The sequence below is a fragment of the Amblyomma maculatum genome, chromosome 1 (genome assembly GCF_055883805.1).
Source record: "Amblyomma maculatum isolate TAMU_Amacu chromosome 1, ASM5588380v1, whole genome shotgun sequence".
NCBI lineage: Eukaryota > Metazoa > Arthropoda > Arachnida > Ixodida > Ixodidae > Amblyomma > Amblyomma maculatum.
This window is the reverse complement of record NC_139344.1, coordinates 177,769,036-177,781,236: the sequence shown is the minus strand read 5'-3', so window position 1 is coordinate 177,781,236 and position 12,201 is coordinate 177,769,036. Positions and strand designations below refer to the sequence as shown.

General features: G+C 46.0%; 1 protein-coding gene across 3 annotated transcripts in view; it reads right to left on the bottom strand.

Annotated features, from left to right (window-relative positions):
- Abl (tyrosine-protein kinase Abl) overlaps window positions 1-12,201 on the bottom strand; it is a 92,882-nt gene that overhangs the window by 57,722 nt on the left and 22,959 nt on the right. For all 3 annotated transcript variants that reach the window (XM_084589652.1, XM_084589654.1, XM_084589653.1), the window contains exons 3-4: window positions 9,843-10,141; window positions 6,350-6,707 (exon numbers count right to left, since the gene is read on the bottom strand). In XM_084589652.1, the coding sequence (XP_084445778.1) occupies window positions 6,350-6,707; window positions 9,843-10,141 (657 nt within the window). The remainder of the gene's footprint in view (window positions 1-6,349; window positions 6,708-9,842; window positions 10,142-12,201) is intronic.

Below are 12,201 nucleotides of genomic sequence, written 5' to 3'. Positions count from 1 at the left end.
AGCAGCTTGGCACATGCAGTTTGGCAGCGTAGGTTGTCATCAATTTCCGCAGCTACACGCAAGAATTACACACAGTATCACACGAGCAGCTACGCTAGAGAGGCAGCGAAGCGGCCAATTCCAAAACACCGTCTGCCATGGCTTCGATGCCAAACAAACAAGACCTAGCGACAACCAGGGAGCAGCGCACAGCCGGAGTGCCGTCGGCCACAGCGCTCGCGGACGGCATCTTTGCGGTAACCTGGCGGCATCCGGTGTTGCACTTAACCAGTGCAAATTTGTGTACTTTCACGATGCAGCTGAGAGCACCTTTTTTGACACACGTTCCATTTAATTAGCAACACGCCGCACAAATGATTGATGCTGCAAAGACGAGACGGGATTACAGTACGCTGTTGCTGCACAGTTGGTTGGTATACGAAGGTTGACGGCGCCTATTTTATGTGCTGCTCCTAAAATATGAGCTGCAGCAGAAATGTGCAATCGGTATGGTGTTGAATCGGACCAGCTCGTGCGCTTTTCACACTCGGGCACAGACGTGCATTTTTAGTCAGACGCCACCACCTTCTCGGTTAACGTCATGAACAGAAGCGCCAAGCTCAGGGGTTAACGCATGCAGTACTCAAGCAGATGACTTTTGCAGCTACCAGAAGTGTGTCTGTGAAGTAGTGGCTGTCACGACTGCAGCCAATGGCAGCCTGTCACTTTCTGTAGCGTGTGAATGATGCCCATGTCCAGTGGCTGAATCTTGCATGTCACATTCGGTGGCAGAAAAAGTGTGGTCACCACAGTCAGGGAAGGCTGCACGTAGTGCACCGAGCAGTTCGCGAGCACAATTAGGACCCTCCTGTTTCCCTTCGTCTTGTCAAGGTCAAATTCAACCAGCCACTCGGCAAAAATTTGCGCGTCATCCAAGCCTTTCTGTTGTGTCTGTAGCGGACAGGAACATAAGTTCCTAAGCAACGCGCCTTGCGAGACTTCTCTATGACAAATGGCAGCCGCCTGTCATTGCCATCCATGTTCATGCACAACAGGACAATCACGCAAAGCTTACTGTGCTTTCCGCCAGCACAAGTGTTTCCTTTAAAAGCATAGATTTTTGACGGCAGCATCTGATAAAACAGTGCAGTTTCATCTTCAATGTACGCATTTCGCTGAGTGTAGCTTGCTATCGTTGGAATGTTCTCAGACAGCCACGCATAGATATCTTCGATGTTCGTTGAGGCTGTTTTGCCGGCGATGGTCAACTATTCCATGGCAAGCTCTAAACCGGTGCAGCCAGCCATTGCCCGCGCTGAAATCGGGCAAGTTCAATAAGGAAGCAAAGTCTCTTGCCTTGGAAAGTATCAGCGGACCACTGACGGGAATGTTGCGGGACCACGCATCAACAAACCATTTAAGCAATGCATCTTCAACATTCGCGTATGTCGCTTTTCGAAGGCGCTTTCTCGTCATTGGGTGAGCATTTATGCGTGCACTTAAAATCTTGTCCTCGTCTTTGGCAATTGTCGAAATGGTAGACTTTGACAGACTATTTTTTTACCAAGTTGCAGTTCTTCACTCCTTGACCAAGTTCAATATGAATAGCTTTCTTAGTTGAGACGTCAACAGCTTTTGTTTTCGCAGCCAATGTTGAACCCAAACCACAGTCTGCCATCACACTCGGCGAATTTTCAGCCCTCGAAATCTGTTGACGAAAGCATCCGATTGTCCACAAAACTCTTAAGATGCAGCGACGAGAGCAGCGTGAACCATGTGCACCAAGAGGGTAACAACTATACAAAGGAGTAATGCATGAACTGTGCGCTGCCCGCTCACGGTAGCAGCACATAAGGCGGAGCACTGAGTGGTGAATCGCCGCATGCCACGTGATCACCTGGGCAATCTCCATCGTACAAAACGAGGAGCAATGATATATGGCACATTCATTCATACAAAACACGTTATGGTAAACAGATGATTAGGCATAGTCTACCCCACTTTCTTAAGGGGGGGGCACGGGTCTTACCGCCGTATTCACAAACACACCTTCACTCGAACTTCTACTCCAAACGGCCCTCGAGGCTTGTTTTTCGTTTCAGAAAGCAATCTTCACTCGAATCGCTCCTTCAGCGGCAAAGAAAACTTGAGTTTTCTCGAGAATCTCGAGTCTGCGACGACACTACCTTGGCCGCTCCTCGACCGCCACTCCGCTTGTAAACATGGCCGACATCGCATCGCCCGCTCGCTGTATGGAATTCTTTCTACCGGTATAACTAAACTTTTCATGAAAGAAGATACGACAAGGATGCACCGAACCTTTCTCTAAAGCATCAGCTGAGAGTGACAGTGACCCGGGACTTCTGGCCAGCTATCGTTTTACGAATGCAGCCATTGCTAGCCTCCATCCGTCCCTGCCGCTCACGCCGAACATGGATAACCGTGATCAGCCACCGACGTCTGTGCTGTTTGATTGTCGCATCATTGCATTGCGCTTGAGTGGTGCGGGCACATTTCAAGTCATCACTGGATAAATGGACACACCTTTTCGGAGCCCACCGAGTGCAGAGTTGAGGCGCAATTTGACCGTAAATGGTGAGCTCACCCGCGGCAGGAGTCAAGCGGCAGTGGCACACTCTCCGTGGCTCACCCCACGCGCTTCCGCAGATGGCGCCGAACTTGTGGGGGAACAGCGTGTTGTATGCAGTAAGCTGGCAAGCACCGGAGGCGCGGTGGGACTGTGCGGACATCTGTGCTGCACCCCGCGCATCAATGGCTTGCCCGTCGCCCAAGGGTACGTAGTACATCTTCGGACGCGCGGCAGGCGTGGCGCTGTCGAGGGAGCGCGTTGGTGTGCTCGTCCTATGGAAAGAAGGGCTCCCTACTTGTTTAGAAACCACACGCGGCATTTTCTTCTGGAGAGTCGAATTCAGTGTGCATGAGCTTCAATGTGCTGCAAAGCAGCACGCATGTTTAACTTGCCTCCGTGCAGGCCAGAGTCATGCTCGTAGGAGTTTGCGGCTTGTATTTTTTTTTCCTGCAATGGTATTTTAACGCCTGTCAAAGCCCGGCAATAAAAAAAGTCTGTCACAGCCTGGCAATAAAAACAAGAAGGTCTGTCAAAGCCTGACAATAACAAAAAGGCAAAGCGGCAAAGGCCGAGCGTAGATCTCGTACCAAAAAACAAATCTAAGTATTCACACCATTTCTCGAAGCCCACCAGCAGCGACTGTTGCCAGATGCAAAAACATTTTTGGCCATTTTTCACAGCTGCCCTTTGCATTCAGCCCACAAAACAAGTTACACTATGCTGTTAACGTCGATGTCGTTTGTGAAAGTTGTTTAGAAGACTTGATATGAAAAACTGAGCATATTGCACAGTTCAGCAAGCAGTTTTCGGGCCAAAAATTCATCTTAATCTCGTCCCCATATGCCACTTGCGCTGCTCCTAGTGGAGGAGGAATTCTCGAGAAGAACTTGTCGGAGTAAACGCTGAGGGGCGTTCATGAATCGGAATCGGACTTGGAGTGGAGTAGCGGCTGTATTCTCCGCTCCAAGGAATGGAGGTGGAGCGTCGAGTCGAGACGCGTTTGTGAATACGGGCGTTAGAATAGTAAAAAATGGACAAAAAATCATTTTTGAGAAAAACGCATTTTCGAAATGTTTGTACCTTCAAGCACCTGTCCTAAAAAATATACAATAAAACTGACTTTTAAAGCGCCATGAAAGCCGCGAAATGGCCCAGAAAAAGCAAAAATTTGTTCAATTCCCGCGCGGGCCGCGGGCGAAGCAGCCGGCCGATCGCCGCCATCTTGGGCTTGTTTTGAAGCTTGTTTCTTTGTGCGAATTTCGCGGCATGTCAAAATGGCATCACCCAAGCCGAACAACTGCCATCGCAGGCTTTCCGAAAGCCGTTCTTAGCCGCTGATTGGCTAGCGCGCGCTCGCGCTTCCCATTGGTCACCACGACTGGCGCCATTTTCTTTTTTTCTTTAGTTCGCCACCGCGGCAGCCGCTGAGCACGTTCCTTTCGTGCACTTACTATCATATCAATTGCGCTCGCAGTTGGCACTGATCTTTTGGACCTACGCGAGTCAGGAGAATAATAAAAAAAAAATTAAAAAAAAAAAAGAGCGTCCGGGGAACGCGTTGCTGAAGAATGACGACGACTGCGCGCTGCCAGGGTCGCATGTTGCGTCCGATGCGGGGTGTGCGGCGGCATAGAATCGTCACCGAGCGCTTCCAGACACCTTCAAGACAGCATGAATATGTTGTACTGAACTGTTCAGTTGATACTGATCAACTCCATTGACGCCGCCGTTCGCAGCTTTTTCATCGCATCACTTCTGACAAGGATTCCTGACCGCGCCGTTGTCCGCGTTCCTCAGCCACGACACTTCCGTGAACGATCTCGGTCTTTTTTTTTTTTCTTTTTTTTTCGCAGAGTGCGTGATAAGTGCGGTGGACAAGAAATTTCGCGCAGCAGTATGCAATGGAGTGCGAATAGAAGTTATTGCTCCAGCAAAGGACTCTGCGTGCGGCTGTGCATCTGCTGCACAGCAAAGTTTCATTATGGGACAGTGACTAGTTTATTAGGTCAATTTGAGAAATATATGCCACTGTGTTTTCGCCTTAAACCTTGTCAAAGTTTATTAATGTGGTGATACCATGTTATTGCACAAATTTAAGTATTTCTTTAACTTATAGGGCACTGGAACAAGCATGTGAAGGGATAAATTAGTTTCTCACGCTGATTATAGGAGTAGTGCATAGCTTTATGACAAGCTTTTGCCATTTTGAGGGTAAGGTACTGTCACACATTTAGTACAGACTTTCTCTTGAAGAGCAGAGCTACACACTGATGTCATTCACATTACTGTAGCTGTATTCTAGAAAAAGTTAAAGCTGTCTGAAACTTCAAATGCATTTTTCTCATTTTGGTATTTTTGGGCACTGCACTCAGCCTTACGGGGCTTTTTCCTATGTTGTTTTTAAGTGACACTGACAAATTAGGTTATCATTGTAATCATACTAAAAAGACCTAGGGGGTGATGCTATTCATATTGCACTGATGCAATTGTGCTAATTGCAAATTAGCATGGTAATGAGAGCTAATTAGAGAAAAGTGTATGTAGTAAGAGTTGGTTTGTTTCCATTACCTATAACTTGCTTTCAAATTAATAAAGATAGCATCACCCCCTAGAGCATGTCTGGCATTGAGTCTATGCAACTATTTTTTGTGTTTGGCAAGGCAAAATTGCCAAAATGCCCCGAAAGAAGTACCATTTGATTATTTTTAAAATCTACTGCAGTCCCTGAACCAATGTAGCTATCAAAAATCCAAGCACAGATTTGAAATGAGCATGAAAAACTGATCAAGACTGAAAAGTTTCATTCAGATTGGATAAATAATAAAAATTATTTTAAGACCCACATCCCCCTTAACCTCTGCCAAAGCCACAACATGATTGTTGAGCGCGTTAAACAAAAAGAGCCGCGAAACTTTGTTTCAAATATATGTCGCTGGGTGCAACTTTTGTCTTTATGTTTAATTTTTATGCGTTACAGTGTTGCAGTTGCGTTAAAACTGAATTTTTGTCCATGCTTGCTATATTCCTTTTGTGGTACTGCTGGCTTCATTTTGTCTTTTTTTTCTTTTATTTCTTTAAAGCTGTTCTGGTATGCTGTTATACTGTCTCCCTTTCTTTTTCTGTAAATTATGTATTTTTTGTTGGGGAGGTGAGAGCCTGTCAAGCTAGAATCCTAGCTTTTTCTGTCTGCCTCCCTCATCCTTGTAATGGAAGATAAAGGCATTACTATTATTATTATTAAAATCTCGCCATACCACGTGACAACGCCGAAGCGCGCATCGGCGCCTGGTATGCCTGCGTTCTAATTCGAGTGCTCCATTTTTATTGCTTTTTGGAGCGCCTGTTCTTTTTTTCTTTTTTCCTCGAAATGGTGAGGTGGGCTGGAGAGTGAAGGAACGAGGGGGAAGGGGAGGGGGGTCGCCGCGCCTGTTGCGCCAGCGGTAAGGGCAAATTTTTTGACAGCAAGGTCGATTTTACTGCGCCTTCGCGTTCACTCTAACAGAGTTGTGCGGCCGCGGTTGTTCGTTTTATCTGAGATGAAGCGCCATTGCCGTAATACATATTGAGACGGTAGCTCCACCCTCATTTGTAATAACCGAACGTTCATTAAAAATGCGGCCGTTAAAAATGTGTTTGACTGTAGTAAAATTTTTGTTTGTCAGATTGACTTTACTATGTACTCTCTTACAGGGACAGACATAGCGATACAAAGAAATGGTACAGTTTTTACAGCCCAGCACACAAAGCCGCACATGTCCCGCAAGTGGCTACTGTTCTTACCAATCAACTGGACAAGATTGGGATGCTTCATTTCTTTCATGATGGCCGCTTCTTCCAGAAAGTCCTTGAGAGCCATGGTGTCCTCCTTGAGTGTCTTAACCGCCACTGTGAGGTTGTAGCGCTTCCAGAGAGCTTCGTACACATCCCCGTACTGGCCACCACCTAGCCTGTGCTTCATGACTATATCTGTTCTGTCAATCTCCCACTCATCTGGCTCTGGACTGAGCGCAAACACAGCTGGCTTGTTGCGCTTTGGTGCCGGGTAGAGCAGCTGAGTGATAAGGCCATCAGCATGGAGTGAATGATGGTGCACCAACTCAGCCAAGGTGTTGAATCGCCAGTCCGAAGTGACATACACCTGCATCACAAGGAAAGCGTAGTCTTTGGCAAGAATTCAGCAAAACACATTGGTGATAACCAAATTAAATTTCATTATGAACAAATATTAAAAAAAAAAAAATGTTGACAGCAATTTTGGGAAGGTTTCATAATGCGAGCAAAAAACAAATTGACAAAGTTTTATGAGAGTGAATTTTACGAACATCTGCCTATCGACCCGTCCAAACGTCCGTCCATCCGTTGTCAACAAAAGGTCAACCCCAATTGTGTTAACAGTGTTTGGCATTGTTCACTTCGAAAAGCTTTTTAATGTTATCATGATCTGATGAGTCTGTGATAGTATACGGTGCAGGCCAATTGCCACAAGATAAAGCAAACATTCTGAACACCAGCTCTGAAGGTTTGACGTGCATTTTTTAGGAAAGGTTAAAAAAACTCGTAGGAAAAATTTTTAAGTGTGCATTGCTAATATTTAAACATTAACTGTGGTGTGAAGGGGTCAGGTATTTTCGCTCTCGGCCTAGAGCTCACCAAATCACTTGGGTCATGCTTTCTCTATAGCATTTTAGTGTAAAGGATGCTTCATGGTGCTCTGGTTTAAACTACACCGCTCCTCTCTGATGCTTGAGTGTCAGCCACCTTTTTAAGCATACGCGATGAAGCCGGACGTGCACCACAAAAGCCGCAGCTCTCCTGGGAAGGGCAAAGTGTTGTGGCGCTCTGCCAAGTTCACAGGGGCTCTCGTCAAAAACTAAACACGTGGTGATGGTAATGGTGCACAGCATTTGGCTCTATGGCAAAGAATACAAAACAGGTTTTCTTCCTTAAATGATCTATTTCAGAAGCAACTAAAATTATATCCAGAACCAAGGCATGAATACCGCTTTTCTTCTTTTACTTTCTCAGTGCTCAAGATATTTACAGCATGCTTCACCACCAGGCTTGTAAGCTGCTAGGAAAGAAGCCAGCTTTATGATGGCATTCGAGGTGCATAGTGTGCACGCATCAAGAAGAGGGTGGCAATGAAAGAGTGCAGTCCGTGGGAAAAAGGAAGAGAGGGCATGTTAAGTAGAGAACGGAAAAAAAGGAAAATGAGCACAGCACAAAAAATACAGCAGTGGTGGCAGCACAGAAACCACTGCTATGCGGGCGACTGCGTGCGTTAACATGTCTGAGGGCTTGCTGCAATCAAAGATGTTATGCATGTTACAGTATTTATGCAATTTTAAGTGGAAGTCCCTTTTAAGGTTTCAAGATCCGAAGTGGGGGGGTCGACTTACAATTGAAACCGAAGCATGGCACTGCCAAAAAGAGCAAGATAAACAATGTACCTGGGACAAGAAGGTGAGTTTGTTTGCATACGGCTCTAAGCGCAATATTCAGTTATTGTGTGCACTTCCCAGGAATAATTTTCCTTTTTTTCCCCCTTTACTGTGCAGCACACACCATACCTACGGAAGTGTTAATATTTCCTGGAAGGGCCACTATTCCAATCACAGAGACGCTCTTTTTTTTTGCACGTTAGTCACTTCGGGTCACGTGATATGGTGGCATTTCCAAGAGGTGTTGATGGAAGAGCCGACACTAATTATTAATTCTTTAGTGCTGCCCGGCGTTCGCACATTCGACTTCACGGCCAGCCATATGCATTCAGCACTCGTTAACTGCAGCATTCAAGAGGGCGGCCATAATTTATGCCAAAGAAACAACTGCACAGTGGGCCACAAGTTGAAAGCTGCTAAATGGGTTAAATTTCCCTTGTGAAAATCATCCACTGGCATGCTTTTTTTATTTTCTGGGTATGCGATGGAAGGGGGGGGGGGGGGGTCGACATAAATTCAAGTAGACTTATAATCATGTAAAAAAAGAGTGCTGCCTCTGGTACAATTAATATCGGTGGGAGCTACTTCCATACTTTTTTTGCATGCCTTCCTTATATTTTTTTCCGAGCGCTCAGCTGAACTTTATTTTAACAGGAAAAGATTACGGTATAAAATGTTTCATTTTTTTTATTTTTGCAGGTTGGCCTCCACCCATCTCGCATTATATATGCGTAAATACAGTAAGTAATATATGCACTGCATATCACACGGGGCTTCATGCATCAAAATTTCTTAGAGCTGCTGGCAATCAATTGGCAGCCACATAGCCCCAACTACATACTACATAGCCACAAGTTTTCCTGCCTTGTTTTGTGCAGTGAGCATACAACTAAAATTACCCAGGCTATTAATACTAGTGCTCCTTAACTAACATCTCAATTCTAATTAATCAAACAAAAACAAAACTTCCACTGTAAAGGGCAATCTTTAGGGCTCTGCAAATATTCAAAAGTTTGAGAAGCTTGCAAATAATATTAACTATTCAATTTGATTTTTACTGCAGTTTCACTACTTGCATTAAAACTCCCAAACACTCTGAAATTGAGAAACTCCTATTCATCTGAATTTGCGGCCAAAAACACTGCAGCATATGCAACAGCACTCACTCATTAAACTTACTCGGACCTGCCACATTAGTTACCTCACCGTTTCCTTAAAACAACCAATATCGAGTGCATGGAAAAAGCATGCATGCCACAATGTTAAGTCAAAGCAAATGCATTGATGGCCACCAAGATACAGCGCAGCCACTTTGGCTCACACTGCCGTAGGCTTATGCAGCAGAGCACAGCAATGCCGTGTCTCGCGTGCACTGTTGCAGTTGTTTCCCAGTGACCACTTCTCCTTTTACAACTTAAATCTAAAGATCATATATCTTCGGCCAAAGAAGACGAGAAGGAACACCATGGGAGAACTATGAGCATCGAAACTAGCCCACGCATCCACGACCAGGGCACAGGGAAACGAAACAGTGCCAACCACGAGGGCTGCAGTCGTGAAAAACTAAACGTGCAGCTAAGCAGGCTATGAGCCACTGTGAGCACTGTGTTTGGAGCGGCATCACAGCCAGTGCTCTGAAAATTCAGGCACATTAGGCGGAGTGAAAAGAATGGTCTCACTCGTGTAGTAGGATCTGGACTGCTCACCTGCGTGCCTACTTATCCAGGCCTCCTCGGCCTCATCCAGGCAGTTATCATTTGGATGTAGAGCTCGTAATGCCCTGCTATTACCACATTCACAATACACGGTATAGTAAAAGCTCCTCAACACACCTTGCCTTCAGAGTCTTCGTTGATGCGGTAGTGGTAGACACGCCCCTCACACCGCAAGGAAATGGAGCGCTGGCCAGGGCTGGACTCAGACTCACGTACCAAAAAACTTCCATTGATGCCACTGCTCAGCAGATACTCAGCTGCATTACGTGCAATGGGTCCATGGTACCAGGAATGCTTCTCTAGGCTGTTGACGGGTGTCACATAGTTGGAAGGCACCCAGCCCACCTGCCCTGAACGACCCTGCGCCTCACACCACTCGCCAGTCCTGTTGTATGACACCACTTTCACCTGCTCTCCTGCAACGCCAGCAAAGACTTGATTGTCGTGACATGAACAGTAACTTCACAAAAACTATGATAACGCACATAGAGTCGAACCCGGATATATCAAACTCTGAGGGGATCGCGAAATAGTTCGATGTGGTGATAATTCGATATACAGAAATCTGCTTGAGAAGTCATTTGCGATTGTGAAAATTGATTAAACAAGCCTGGTTCGATTTATCACGCCGCGCTTGGGGCGGGCAGAGTCCACGGCCACAAAAACATTGGAAAGCGTGATAGCTGCAAATGCCGTTTGAAGTGAACAATGCAAAAAGCCTGTTTCATGATCGCAGCTGGCCATGTGCTTTCGTTGATTCACAGATGCAAGGATGGACAACTCTTGTAAAAAAAAATCGGCCGCTTCTTAATGTTCGCAGCGCTACGCCACACGTTCAGCACGATGACAAGCATGGAAGACTCGCAAAAAAAAAAAAAGAACTAATCTGCCGCTTCTTACGTTCATAGCCGCCATAGCTTACGCTACTCCGCTTGTTCAGCACGATGACAAGGATGAATGACTCTCACAAAAAAAAAAAAGAAAAAAAAAAAGGAAGAAAAAGAAAAAAAGAAATCTGCCGCTTCTTAACGTTCACAGCCGCCATAGCTTACGCTACGCGGCACGTTCAGCATAACGACAAGAATAAGACTTGCAAAAAAAAAAAATAAATCTGCCGCTTCTTAATGTCCGCAACCGCCATAGCTTAAGATGCGCCGCACATTCAGCACGACACAATACATGCGTCACACGTCACCCACCGTGCACAAAGGGTTCACAACACACACTGGAGAAAGTATCCGACGTTCTGTCTACTATGTACTGAGCTGGCTTATCGATGGATGCGTAGTGTGTGCTGCTGTGGACGAAGACCAGGAAAGAGAGAGGAAGGGGAGAGAAAGCTCGGCAGAAGAATGAACACACCCTTGCACTTTGCTCTATCGCGTTGTTTCCTTTTTCCCGAACACCACGGCTACATTGGCTGCGTCTGCTCCATACCAGCCATTACCAAATCGGTTCCCTCTGGTTCCATCACGCACATGGCTTGCAAACGCCATGTGCTGGAGCACGGCAAACGATCACTTCAGATATGTGCGCCTTTGGGGAAAGGACGCGGCATTGCTCTAGACCGTCGCCGCACTGTTCTCTCCCATTCCTTCTGCACATGGCTTGAAAATGCCACGCGGCATACGGCCGAAGGTATGTGATTGTCTTTAGGGAGGCGCACCTTCCAGTGTGTAGTGCGGTGTTCGATATGTCGGAACACCGGTGAAATTTGAGTTCGATATATGACGCAGCTTTCCTATACTTTTACATGGTATTTTCAAGGGGATATTCCGTCAGTTTTATATAACCAAAATTTGAAATATTCGGGTTCGACTGTATTTCACAAAAGAGAAAAAAATAGAAGTGAATCTGGCATTGGCCAGTACTTCTCTTAGATGTGCAGTTTCAACACAAAGAAATATGAGCCATATACGGTTGATTTCTCAGACTCCAATAATTCTGACGCCCAATGTTTTCGATATTTCAGACTCTGTGAAGTCCTAAAATACTAAACCAGCCATACTTTGGGCATCGTTTTTTTTCCCCTGAAAGTTCACTTTTTCGATAACATAGACACGAGTTGGCATCGCTGTCAAAACCACCTTGCCCTTTGCCACCATGATAGGCACCATACAGGATTTAAAAGAAATAAAATCGGACAGACAGGCTTGGATAGCCTTGGTTATTTGTTCCTCACCATTGCTACTCAAGTAAACAGCAAGATCTTCGTAGCCACTGAGACGTCCTACACAGAAAGAAGAGCGTGGAAGCCTGTGCCGCCCAAAGCACACAATCACACTAAAAAATATGTATAGATGATGCCCCCACGCCCCTCACGGTACAGTTGGCTGTGCTGGCTTCCGCTCGCTTCTTCCTGTGGATTCCCATTTGGTCCTCAGGACCGTCACTGCCCAGGGAAACGGGCTCTGTTCTCACAGTGCATGGTGCACATACAGCATGTCGCAGCATGACCTGTGGCCACAACACAGTC